The sequence below is a fragment of the Pithys albifrons genome, chromosome 15, assembly GCF_047495875.1.
Source record: "Pithys albifrons albifrons isolate INPA30051 chromosome 15, PitAlb_v1, whole genome shotgun sequence".
NCBI lineage: Eukaryota > Metazoa > Chordata > Aves > Passeriformes > Thamnophilidae > Pithys > Pithys albifrons.
Genome location: NC_092472.1, coordinates 8,260,662 through 8,274,425, shown reverse-complemented (window position 1 = coordinate 8,274,425; position 13,764 = coordinate 8,260,662). Strand labels below are relative to the sequence as shown.

The 13,764-nt window shown below is 46.9% G+C and overlaps 1 protein-coding gene across 2 annotated transcripts in view; it reads left to right on the top strand.

Annotated features, from left to right (window-relative positions):
• The first annotated feature begins 476 nt into the window (after positions 1 to 476).
• The window catches only part of KCTD16 (potassium channel tetramerization domain containing 16), a 74,936-nt gene continuing 61,648 nt past the window's right edge, over positions 477 to 13,764 (top strand). Inside the window, exons 1-2 of one of the 2 annotated variants that reach the window (XM_071570316.1) lie at positions 477 to 1,023; positions 1,555 to 2,693. In XM_071570316.1, coding sequence (XP_071426417.1) covers positions 1,862 to 2,693 — 832 coding nt within the window. In that variant the 5' untranslated portion in view covers positions 477 to 1,023; positions 1,555 to 1,861. Of the gene's footprint in view, positions 1,291 to 1,554; positions 2,694 to 13,764 lie in introns of both variants that reach the window. The other variant, XM_071570315.1, reaches the window with a different exon arrangement.

The window sequence follows — 13,764 nt, the reverse complement described above, 5'->3', positions numbered from 1 at the left end:
CCCGGCGGTGTGGCCGCGATCCGGGAGCCGCTCCTGCAGATCTGCCGCTGGGTTTCGGCACCGAACGAGCCGTGCACTGTGAGCTGGGGCTCCCGGTGTTCCGCCGGAGCTCCCGGAGCGCTCGGCTCTCGATGCCCTCGGCGCCCGGGCCGAGCAGCGCTGACAGACACGAGGTGGCGGTGCCGGCGCGCCCACGGCCGCAGGCAGCGCGGGGCGGGCGCGGAGCCACAATCGCGGCTCTCCTTGTAACAGACCCACAACTAAAGCGGGTGCGGGATACGCGCCGCCCGAGCCGCCTCCGGTCCCTCCTCCTCCTCCCGTCCCCGCCGGCTCCTGCCCTCGCCAGTCGCTGCTGGGGAAATAGGGATAAAAGCCCGGTCCTGTCCGACAGCCGCGGGTGCCGGCAGCACCCCCGCGCCGGGCGCTCCCGCCCTGCCCGCCCTCATCGCCGGCTGAGACCCCCGGGAGCCAGGAAAGGCACGTTGTGGAGGGGCTGGGACGGGCGCTGCCGGCCGAGGGGACGGAGCGGGGCGGGGACTTCACCCCAACTCGAGCGGAGCGGGCGGCAGCGGCCACGGACCCGGCGAGGCGGCGACTGGCGCTGTCCGCGGTGCTGCTGCTGCCCGCGGTGCTGCCGCGGGTCCCGGCCGTGCCCCTGACCCAGTTCTGCCCCGCTCTGCCCGCTCCCGGCGCGGGACGCGGGCGCCCATCCCGGCCCGACTCCTTTAAGATGATGCAATCGGCATCGCCCTCCGCGCTCCCGGCCCCGCGCCGCTGAGCGGAGCCGCGCGGAGCCGCGCAGCGGGGCGGAGCGGGGCGGCGCGGGGCGGCCCCGGCGGTCCCGGCGGGCCATGGCGCTGCCGCCGGCCGCGCTGCCCGCCTTGCTGCCGCCGCGGGAGCCGCCGGAGCCCGGCAGTCCCTAGCGCAGGCTGCGGGCTTTCTGCAAGTCATCGGGGCTGGCGGACGCGCCCCGCGCTGCCCTCCCGCTCCCCCAGCCCAACGCATCCACTTGGGAATTTTTGGGTTTGTGTTTTATTTATTTATTTGTTTTGTTTTCCTCCCCCGTGCTGTATGTACCAATTTCCTCATCACCCGTCACGGTTAAGTTCCCTGTGACTCGGTTTAACTCTTGAGATCTACACGGATGTTGCTAAGAGCACTTCTCTTGCCTTTGCTGTCCCTTGCTGGGATTGGATTCACACTACCCGGACCCTGTGTGCCTGTATGTGTGTTCTGAGTGTCTTGACATTTTGGTTCCCTTACAAGAGCCATGCATTAATTGTAACCAAGGTAAGACTCTCTGTTCTTGTTCCCTCACGTGCATGTCTAATTTAAACATTTCTTTAAAGATGAAGTATGCATTTTCTTTTAAACAGTGGAGTCATATGTAGCTCTTCCATTGATGAATGCTTGTGAAAAGGAAGTGTAGAACTTGCAAAAATAGAGACCTATTTAGAAGATCTAGCTTGGCTCTACAAACTGCTCTGCTTTGTTGCAGCTGCTGTGATGCTTAGAAGAGTAATTTGTGCCTTATTTTGTTTTCCCCTTTGACAGACCTGTGAATGGCCATAGGCTTGGCATGACCTTGATTTTGATGGCTTTGTTGGAAGATCTAGTGATGTGATTGCATTTCATGAGGTGATTGCTCTCCAGCCTCCGTGGCTCAGGGTACAAACCTATTCTGCCACACTGTCACTCATGGACAATTCAGATTTTTTTTTAAACAAACCTTTGGGCAATTATTATTTTCTCACTTCTACTTTCCCCACTGTTTCTCCTTAATGTTGGGAGCCTTATTCTACCCTCTGATGTGATTGATACTCGTGCTGCTTTGTGCTGCTGATTTCTGGTTTAAAGTACAATGGCTCTAAGTGGCAACTGCAGGACTTACCTTCCTTCTCGGGAGCAGGGGACTGGGCTGCACTCCTTCCCAGAGGTAGTGGAGCTCAACGTGGGTGGCCAGGTTTACTTCACTCGCCACTCTACCTTGGTTGGCACCCCTCACTCCCTGCTGTGGAAAATGTTCACCCCAAAGAGAGACACAGCCAACGATCTGGCCAAGGACTCAAAGGGAAGATTCTTCATTGACAGAGATGGTTTCCTTTTCCGCTATATTCTGGACTATCTCAGGGACAAGCAAGTGGTCCTGCCTGACCACTTCCCAGAGAAGGGAAGGCTCAAGAGGGAGGCTGAGTATTTTCAGCTCCCGGACTTGGTCAAACTTCTGACTCCTGATGACAACAAGCAAAGCCCTGATGATTATTGCCACAGTGACTACGAAGAGGTCTCCCAAGGCAGTGACACGAGAATATGCCCACCCTCATCGCTCTTACCACCCGATCGGAAGTGGGGATTCATTACTATCGGGTACCGGGGGTCGTGCACTATTGGCAGAGAGAGCCAAGCAGATGCCAAATTCAGGAGGGTCCCAAGGATTTTGGTTTGTGGAAGGATTGCTCTGGTCAAAGAGGTATTTGGAGAAAGTTTGAATGAAAGCAGAGACCCAGACAGGGCTCCAGAAAGGTACACCTCCAGGTTTTATCTCAAGTTCAAGCACCTGGAGAGGGCTTTCGACATGTTGTCCGAGTGTGGATTCCACATGGTGGCCTGTAACTCCTCAGTGACAGCTTCCTTCATCAACCAGTACACAGATGACAAGGTCTGGTCCAGCTACACCGAATATGTCTTCTACCGTAAGTACAAGATGTTTCAGAGGGAAATGTAAGTCTCTGGTTTAAGCTGCTCTCTTCCATTGACTGTACAATTCCCAAAGCAAAAGAGTGCCAATTTCCTTGTGTCTGCCGCAGACTAAGGCTTTATTTAGATCTGGGGGGATACATTTCGTTTAAGCTTTGGAAATGCAAATCAAGGCTGAACTCAGCGGGTTGGCCTTGGCTAGGTGGCAGCACAGACTGCTGAAAGTGCTCCGTCCCCGTGCCTGGAGGATGTGGTGCCTCTGGCTGTGTAAATCAGCCAGCTGAGTGCCTTGCACACTTCCCAGAATGTGTAGGATACAAGATGAGCCTTGCAAACACACTGCAGAATTAATTACAGAACATTTTCAAATGGGATTCACTTTACAAAGGTAATAGCAGATTGATAATTGTCAAGCACAGTCAGCCAAGCCATCTGTCAGCAGACCTGACACACTTCCACGCAGGGAAGGGAAAACACAATCCCATCCCTCTGGCCGCGTTTCAACGGGGCCTTCTCGAAGCCAGCTGCTGTGCTCTGAAATGGGGGCTTGGAGCAGAGGGGCAGGGTGCTGTGCCTTGTTATGCAATGTGCCTGTGGGAAACCAACTGTCCTCACCATGAGGAGTGTGTGCCCTCCTTCCTGCAGTCACATCAGATCACACTCTGTGCTGATGTGAGCCGGTAGCGCTGCCAGGCTCATTAACTTCCTAAGATGATACTCAGGTAGAGGCTGGTTACCATTGGTAACGTGAGGGTAATTTTGATTCTATAAGTCTGTATCAGAAAATCATTCCACAACTGCTGTGCTTAAACATTTGAGCAGTTCATGAGGCTTTTTTCCTCCATTTTCATTTGAGGAGGGTGAAGGATGGAACAATTCCCCAGTCTGTCTGTAGAAATGGGCTTTATCCAGCTGCTTCTTTGGCCAGTGGCCTTGGGAGAGGGATAGAGGGATAACGCTTGGCTGGCAGAGCTGCTGTGCTGGGTGTGGTGCTCACAGTTAACAGGCTCGAGGCAAGCAGAGCTGACAAAAGTTTTAGATGTAAGATGTATCAGGAAGTGAACAGTTTGGATGTAATTCCGTGGATTCAGCACCATCTACTCTTGTGTGGGGCTCAACAGGCAGCTGTAATCTGCTTATGTAATGAAGCTTAAGTTAGCATCCTGAAAAGCCATCTGGGTTTTTGACATCCATAGATTTACTTAAAATTAGTTTTCTAGCTGGATTTCTTAGCTAAATTATTCCAAGGTCATGGATCTGCTTATATTCCGGCAGGATGGATGATTGGTGTTATTAGGCAGCTTCTGCTTGAAACTCATACAAGTTCTAGGAGAAGAATTAATGTAGTTAAAGGAATGGATTATAATAAATTGTGGTTGCATTTATATTTAAAATCATTAAAAATATTTAAGTTTCTTATAGACACAATGTTTTTTTCTAATTGAAGGAAGGATGAACATGGGTTTTGCCTGAATTAGCAAACACAGACTCCTGATTTTCATGGTATTTAATTTTTTGCCTTCAAGGGTTGCTCACTGCTTCCACATCACTACAGCCGTGGTCAGGGACCAAGATGTGAGGTACCTTAGAAGTTTTGGAGAGTGAAAGTCTATAACAGGTATCACAAAATCTTCTCTCACCAGTGCAGGAAAAGCTCAATCCAGTTAAAGTTCCTAGAAATACTTTTACCCTGTTCAACAGGCTTTGCATTTGCCTCCTATCAGTTTTGTGGATTTTTGACACTGATAGAGTTTCAGAGATGGATTTTTCAAAGGGTTCTTCCACAGGTAAAATCTAAAGCTGTGGCTGTGATGCCAAATCAGTCTCTTATCTCGACCTGAATGGTTCTGTTACACTCTGTACCTTTTGCTGCTGTGATGCAGCCACAGGTGTGCCTGGTCTGGGGTCTGGCTGCAGCTGGTCCCCCTAAGAGCAGGCCCAGAATTCATCCAGAGCAAAAGAACCCCCTTTCCAAATTTTCCAAAATAATTTTGTTCCACATTTCCTGAAACCATTTCATTTGAAATTTTGAGGACCAATAAAATTGACATCTGGCTTTCTAGTGGAACATGACATCTCCTCTGCAGCTGCTTATCCATAATTATTTACTTAGAAGCTTCCAACTGTGTCTGTAAGAGCATTAATTCATCAAGATATTGTGATCAGGTTAATGGGCCTAAAGCTGGGAGGTGTCTAACACAACTGGTGAGGGAGAGGCAGAGGTGGTCTTTGCAGAGCTGCTCAGTAGCTCATGTGAAAGGCCCATTGGAGGGTCTCTTCCCAGTTGGAAAAGGATGACTACTTCCAAAGAAGGAAGAATAGAGGGAGGAATATTTTTTTGATACACCAAATACCTTGTGTGCTCCAAACACCACTCAGAAGGTAAATGCCTGTGGCTGGTGAGAAGATAAAGAACATTCTTCATGTGCAAATCCATTTGAAAGTAGCTTAGATGGACTGGACAGGGTGTGACCTGAGAAACCTCTCATACGAGTACAGTGTGTGCAGTCAAAGTACTGCACCATTAATATTGCATGATATTTTCTCCTTGTGTTCAGATTTAGGGGCTATTAAGGCTAATGGGAGATGCCGTTCCCCGTGGAGGAGGTTTTCCCAAAATGTAGGGCCTGCAGAACGTGGCCAGCACAGCTGACCTACAGCTGTTTGCTGAGGGATGGCAGGATGGCCTCAGAGCAGTGCTGGGAATGACGGTGCAGTCCTTGGGGCACAGCTGGTCTCCATTCCAGCTCCAAATAGGCAGAGGCACAGGAGGGTTTGGAGACAAGCTGTGATGGTCCATTAAAGTTGTCACTGAACAGTTCTTTGTGTGGGTGGGCAGGAGGCCCAGACAGGTTTGTGCTCACAGAACAGGTGAGTGGAGGAAAGGAGCTGAGGGTCTGCTTGTGCATTTTTTTTCTCCTCCAGTTTCTCTTATGGTAAAGATGTTTCCTTAAATTTTATGCTTTCTGAATTTCTGACGTGAGCCATTTTGTGGGTTCTCCTCAACTTCTGTTTTGATGACCTTAAAGTAAAACTTCATCTCCAACTGTCTCATTTTTGAAGAAGGTGAATAACTTGTTCTTGGATCTTCATTTTTACCTGTTTTCAGCCTTTACAATAGCATGAACCAAAAGTGTGCACTTGAATATCTGATGAATGTGGTGAGGGAGCAGGAAGTGTTACAGCCTGTGGGCTGGCTCAGTCCTTTTCAGCCTCACTCTGTTCCTGTGGCAGCACCGCTTTCCTCCATCATAACCCACAAACCAAATCTTCTTGCCTCCTTCCAATCCTGCAGCACTGCCAGTAATGGGGATGACAGTCCTACACGTGTATGCTGGGATTGCCAGGAGAGCAAAAACACAAGTTGGAAAGAGACAAGGTTTGAACTTCTGACAGCAGCTCAGTGACACGACGGACTGTGTGTGTTTGTCTGTGGAGCAGCTGGGACTGAAGGACACAGCAGAGGGATGGGATGAGATGGCATGGGATGAGATGGCATGGGATGGGATGGGATGGGAAGGGGGAAAAGTGCATGGCAGCCCCATCTGCACATGGCTATTTCTCCAACACGCTGATGACATGTTCCTTCTCTCCCTGAGTGCAATAGGCTTTCTGAGCAGCTCACAGTACACAGGGGAGATCCTAGCTCCCTGTTTCACATCAACCCCCTTGCTTTGCTCTGATGGCTCTGTGCACAGCTGTGGCTGGCATGGACATGGATCATGGATGACACCACGGGAGCAGCCTGGCCCCTGCCCTGCTGGGGTGACACCAGCAGGGAGGGGAGACTGCTGGACACAGGAGCAGATATAAAAGGAGTACAGATGGAGGGAAAGGAGAGAAAATTCACACACAATCTGGAGAGAAAGAACTAGTGACAAGGTGGGGGTACTGGCAAGGACAACCAGACACAGTGAAGGGGAATTTGTTAGATATGTCAGCCCTCAGTGTAACCCAAATATTTTCCCACAACAAGCAGGTGGAGAGGGGTTCTCAAAAGCTCCTTCAAGTTACTGAGCAGCAAGGAATACAGAAATGTAGACAGATGACTGCCCCTGCCCCTCCTAGGACCATGCTTCAAAGTCTGAGCAGACACAAGAAAATCAGGGCAGTTGGTCTGATTGGTAAAGCCCTGCCTTGCATGAGGCACTTCACACCTGCATATGGGGAGCAGCTCAAGCACCTGCAAACGTGCAAAGGAAACCATGAGATGTTCTGTCACTATAGCTCTGAAAGCCAAAATTAATAATGCGCTTGCTCTTGTAGGATGTGTACTGGTTTCACTTGCTCCAGGCACAGCTGTAAATGTTGGTGCCTCACCTTACTTTGTGGAGAAGGTGGTGGCTGTGTGTGCTTTACAGCTGCTGCTAGGAGGCTGATGTGAAGAGATGTGTGTCAAGTACATTTCAGATTATTCTGGGGATAAATAGATAAATCCTTTTGGGTGGGAATGTGCAGGAGGAAGGAGACATGCCAAGCAAGCCCCTCTGTGAATGCCCTGTTCACATATTTCTGGGGTATTCCTGGTGTCTCTTAGATAGGAAAATATATTTGGGGTTACTGCAGCAAGTTGGGACCTGTCACTGTGCATATGTGAACAGAACTAAAGGATCCCATACTGATGTGCCTACCACTGACTCATAAATTCATTGCGTGGCAGAAATTTGACTAACAAAATGGAACGCTCTTGCACAGTGACACCCACAGCTGTGCTGTCAAACGGGTTAGATACGGGAAAGGAACGTCATTCATTTCCCCTCTCTTTAAACTGATACTGTCATATGATCTAGTAGTTGCTTCTGTCTGGTTTTAAATCAGTGAAGATCAAAATTACCCCAAAGCAAGCAAAATGAAGACAAATCCAATGAATAATACGAGCTTCTGCCCTGCTGCCAGGAGGTGTTTCTGTTTCCAGGTAATTATTGTCATCATCAATGCCTCTGGTCCCTTTTGCCAAACAAAACTCTCACAACGATGATCATTTGCAGGTAGGGGGGCTGTAGTCAGCCAAGTCTGTTAGTATAACCATGTCAGAAGGACCTTGCTCCGAGCCTTTTTGGTCAGACTTGAGTAGATTATTTCCCAGTTTGTCATGGCAGACTCAAAACCTGTGGAGTGCCTGATTAGAGTTATTCCATAGATGAAAAATTCTGTTACTTTTTGAAAGCCACTAGTGTCAAATATGATTGTCAGATTAGGCCAAGAATCTCCAGCTCAATGGGAAACTAAAGCAAAACTTGGTAAAACCCTTTGGTAAAAAGGGTGATTGGATGTAGGACTTAGAGTTCATTCTATCAGTGTATGAAAAGTGATGTTGAGGAAACAGAAAGAACAGGTTTTGAGACCTGATCTCTATTTATACAGCATTCATGCCATGGCTGTTTATCTCCTGACCCTTTGGGTATGATCTTCATTGACTGGAATGTTTGAGATAAACATTAGCAAGATTGTACAGATTGTTCCCTCCTGCTCCAAAGCATCTCTTGGTGATAGGTCTACTCCCCTGTCCCAAAACCTGCACAGCAGCCAGGCAGGTTCCTTGCTGAGGGCAATCATTATCCCTCTGTCCCATGTCTGTGGAGGTCTCTGTGATGGAAGGGGCTTTGAGAATGCAGGAGATAAATCAGCACAGCCCAAAGAGTTGGCTGTGGTCTGGTGTTTGTGTCTTTCCTCTCTTTTCAAGCTGTCAGGACAGCTGTGTGCTAAGGAGTAGTGGAAATATGCCCCCAGGGTTGGGTGGAGTGAGGGCCTGGCCATAAGGACAGCTTTGGGCACGTCCTGGTCACCCCAGCCACCACCACTGCTGTGCAGCACCAGTGGGTGGGACTGGAGACAGAGCCTCCCCTGTGGCACTTCACTGCTGCTGCTGCTCTCTGATCCAGAAAAAGACTGTAATGGCTAAAGGATTAACCAAGGAGGGCTGGCATTTAGGGAGGGGGAAAAAAATCAATGCATTTTAAACTGCAGTCTTGAGCTGGCTCTTGGCCAGGAACAGTGCACATGAGGTCCCACAGCACCGTTTGGAGAGGCTGATCAGAGGAGAGGTTTGCTGTAATAAAAGTAGATGTTGTTCAGAGAGAGGAAATAGGGAATGCCTGGTTTGCTGCCCTGGGACAGCAGAATCCGTGTGGAAGTGGCCCAGCATCCCTGGGCTGTGGCTGTGAAGCGGCAAGGAATGGCTCCTGCCAGCCACTTTCTACAGCTTCCTGCAGCCTGGTAAGGTCTGGCCTTTTCCAAAATTTACTGAAATGTAGATGTGTTTCTTAGGAAAACAGAATCATAAAGAGCAAAGGAATGTAAATAAGAAAACACAACTCAGATATTTTTCATTCAGTGAATACAAGCAACATATTGTACACACAGACAAACACTTCCTTACAGCAGGTTGGGTTTTTTCTGTCCAGCCATCCTGGATTTGTTTAATTTTGTAACCACAATATTTTCTCAGTTTTGTCTTCTTTTTTTTTCTTCAGCTTTTCAAGTTCAAGGCTAACATACAGTAAATATGGAGACACAAAGCAAAATCTAAATGATTTCTGTGCAAGCAGCAAGAGTAATTTTTTTCCTTGAAACTTGCTCAAAATTGTATTTTGTGCAAAGGAAGAAAATAGACTGAAGTGAGTTAGACTTGGTGGAATTGCTTTAATTGTCACTAAGGTATAGTACTGGCTGAGATGGCCAGGTCAAAGAATTGTGGGAATGAATCCCCTGCTACTTTCAGATGTGCTCAAGTCAGTTCTGGAACACAGTCAAACATTGCTGCTGTTATTGTGCTTTCTAATGTTAACCCAAGTGTTTAAAGAACAGTGGAGGTCAAGCTCCAAATCTGATGGTGTAAGTAAGTGTAGTATTGGGATGATTTGGGAAGTGCTGAACACCTGGAATACCTCTTGGGTCTGATGACTAATGTGCCATATAAAACCTCAATGTCTAAGGTGATGTTGTCCATCCCTGGCTCAGTGCAGGGGCCTGGTGGTAGATATTAAGAAAGACTTCTTCCCTGTGAGGGTGGTGAGACGCTGAAACAGGTGGCCCAGGGAAGTTGTGACTGCCCCATCCCTAGAAATGTTCAAGGCCAGGTTGGACAGGGCTTGGAGCAACCTGGTCTAGTGGAAGGGGAACGGACTGAGATGAGCTTTAAAGTCTCTTTCAACCCAAACCACTCTGGGGTTCTGTGATTCTGTGACTTTTCTTCTGTCATGAATATCCCTTGGCTTTATCTCTGCTAGCAGGATATGAGTAAATAAAATAGGGAATGACCATCAGAGAATTGTGGGGGCTGTTTTACTTAGTTGTTCCACATTAGCTTGTTAAATTATTTGTCCAATAATATTTAAGGGAAAAGTCTGGAATTGTGAGAATATTTGTTGTATTTCAATAGCTGGTACAAGCTTTGTTGAAATATCCAGAAATATAAACTGGTCAATTGAAGTGTGATCCTGTGACCCCTTTGTATTGACCCTCATTCATATCCTTTCAGTCCGTGAGCTGGCTCATACATCACTAGTGTTAAAAATTTGCCATCATTGCTTCTGGATCTACTAAAAAAGTGATTAACGATTTATAGGAGCTCATTGATTAGCTGCTAAGGCAGCTAAATAATTCTGCTACCAAAAATAGCGTGTGGTCATCCTGGTTTGCAATCCATCCTGAAAACCCTGCTGCTGTGATGCCACTTGGTGCTGGGGCTGCTTTGCAGCAACAGCAGGTTGTATCCAGCAGCTTTAAACTTCTCTTAAATTGTTCATGTCTCTCAGTTTTCTTTCTCTGAGATGATCAGACACATGTAATTCCTACTAACAAATTTTGTAGGTTATCCTGTGTGTCAGTGAAACTTGTTGCTTTGATAAGGCACCATATTTGAAGGAAATTTCATCTTGAATGTTCTGACCTGTTCTATAGAAAGGACTTGCAATTTTATGAGGGGTTTGTGTGGGGCGTTGGGTTTTTCTTTTTTTTTCTTTTTTCTGGCACATGGTGGGGTTCTTGGGGTTGTCCTCTGCATGGCCAGGAGTTGGACTTTGGTGACCTTTGTGGGTCCTTTCCAACTCAGGATATTCTATGATTCTAAAAAAAACTTGAAAACAAACTCCTTTAAGTCTGCCTGTGAAAATCTCCACAGCTGTGCTCAAGTACAGAGCTCTGGAGTGTGTTGAAAAGTGACTACAACATCCCCAAACATTTAATTCCAAGCAGGAAAATGAACCTGACCTTCAGTGTGCATTCCTAGTAAAGCAGAACTAGTTTGGAGGGAACAGCAGCCCAAGGGATGTTCTCCTATTTCCTCTGAGCTGGGACTGGAGCTGGGAACTCCTTGGTACTGCCCTCCAAGCTTTAGGCTTCGGCCAGGGCCTGAGAGCCAAATTTAAAGAGAAAACTCTCTCTCTGCATATTTTGAAGGAGACTTATTTCAAGTCTTCAGATTGAATTTCCATCAAACTGAATCTGAGTGTATTTTTACAGTGGAATTAAATCAGGCTGAAATAGAACCCAGTGGAACATGCTGATTTTGACTGAATTTTGCACTTTAAATATTCTCAAAGCCAAAACCTCTGAGCAAAGTTAGAGTGAGCAAAAAGGAGAGAGGAGCTTGGAAAAGTGTTTGTGCTCCTGCAAGGGAATTTCACTGAGTTTTTCCCAGCTCAGAGTTTTCACTGGTAGTGTGAGCGAGTCCGACTTTGGTTCCATGAAGGACCAGAGGGATTGCAGAAGCTGATCCTGAGGCAGAGGTGAACATGGCTTCTTGCAAATTTGTTCATTGCATACTCCTATAAAAATGTGATTATTGACCACCAGCTACACTAGATATACCACCTGCATCCGTAATGTACAATTTGAACAAAGTTTTCTATTGCAGTGCCATTGCCTTGGTACGTTGTCACATGGCAAGAGAGTGTAGGCACCAGAGTAGAAGCCTGGGGCCTCTGGAAACAGTGAGATGCTTCACTGAAGGTCTCAAACCTCCTTGTCCTAACGTGCCAAAATCAATGAAGACTCATTTGAGGAGTTGCTAATTGTTTTTAAAGTATTTTGGCTTTGGTTTTCTTTGGTTTACTCTCCTAGTAGGATCATCAGTCAGTGCAGGGAGCTGGTCCTCAAGAGGATGCCTGATGCTTTTTCCTTTGGTTTGATGTTGCAGCATAACTGGGGGAAAAAATGGCCACTGTCCTCCTGAGAAATTACAGAGGGAATTCTGTTTCTAAATTAATGGTCCATTTGTGGCCAGTGTTAATATTTTTTTATGCATAAATAATGCTATTTATTACATTATTTATGATCTTTATTGTTAATGCTATATTTATAGGCATAAGAGCATCCATGAAGAGCTCAGGTTAGAGGAGAGAAGCTGAGCCCAGCAGAGCTGCACCAGCTCCCAAAAGTGCAGATCTGGCCAAGCATTTCTGCAGCTGTGCTGCTGCTTACCCTGGCAGTATGTGTTCCCATGGGGACTGGCTAATTAGGATGGGTTGCCATGGAACATATCCCATTGTGTGACCTAGAGAATACGTTTAATGTACTTTATTTAAGTACAATTCTGTTTCCTTGAGAGGTCACTGTTGGAAACCTGTTGCTGACAACTTTTGGAAGTTGGGCTCCTTTTGGCTCATGAGTTTGACTGTGATATTCTATAACCTGCATGCTCTTCTCTGACTGAGTTACCTCTCTGCCATTCCTTCCAGGACTGGACAGAATTGCTTTCTCTAATTCTGTCATCACCTCTTGAACCACAGACTTGTAGTTAGAGAGGTTTTGTACCCATGGCATGAATAAATTCCCTCATTTCCTTGGTCACTGTTTATAACCCAAACCACGTGCAGCCCAAGGGTGTCTTCACTTTCCCTGGTGAAGCCACAATTGCCAGGATACAAAACTTCTATTTTCTAGCTGGGAAAAGAGCAGTTTCCAGGTATTCTTGATTTCATTCATTTGTGAGCATTCAAGAGAACAAACCCTCTATTCTCTCAAGTCAATGCACTTATATTACTTGAGGATTAAATCATTCCCTTCCCTCTGTGCAGAGTCTTCAGATAGAAAGCTGCTATGCCTTACCTTGCATAGACAAAGAATATTTAAATAAGGATGTTGATAAAAATGCTTTCACTGGTAAAGACTTCATTAAAGAATCTGCTCTTTTATAGTCCTCTAAGAGAAGGCAGAAATCAAGAGGTATCATTTCTTGCAGAGGAATTGAAAAGTTCTTGTAAGTTTGATCTATGGGAAGAATTTCCACATATCAGTGACATCTCCAGTGCCTGGGAGAGTCCAGGTCCCAGACCTAGTGGAGGTCATTGATGAGGAAGATCAAATTCTGCTAACTTACTTCCATTCCTAAATATTCAAAATACTTGACTTGTAGCTAGGAAGCATCAGTGTTCACTTTATACAAGTTTTCTGGGTTTAAGAAGTCTGAAAACCTTTCTTGTGCTGAAACTCAAAGTACCAGAAATTATCCACTTGAAACTTTCAATAATTGCATCCCTTCCTCTCTGCCAGCAGCCCACGTGTCCCCAGTCAGGCTGGAACAAGGCAGGTGGCATGCTGGCAGCCAGACCCTGCTCACGTAGGCAGGATGACAGATTTGCCAACCTCTTCCTGTTCCAACAGATAAACCAAAGGATTCAGACCTGGCTCAGACTGGACTGTTCCCTTCCATGGGATGGTTCCTATCCCTGTGACTGGCTGTTGCACTTTGTGCTGTGTCCAAATAAATTCGCTGCAGTAGCACAGGCATTTCTGTTTGTGCAATCGCAATCCAGCAACAACAGACTTGGGATCAAACCAAGTCTGGACATGAATAAGCACGAGGGGCCCAACTCCCAAGGCATCCATGACTGCTGGCAGCAGAATGGCTTTTGGTTCACTTGAAAATTGTTTTTTCCATCTTTTGCTCATGGCTTTGGTACAAACACCTTCATAATTTCAGCCTGGAGAAGAAAAGGCTTTGGGGTGACCTAATTGTGGCCTTCCAGTACCTGAAGGGAGCCTAAAAGAAAGATGAAGGGAGACTATTTACAAGGACCTAGAGTGATAGGACAAGAGATAGGTTTAGATCAGATATTAGAAAAA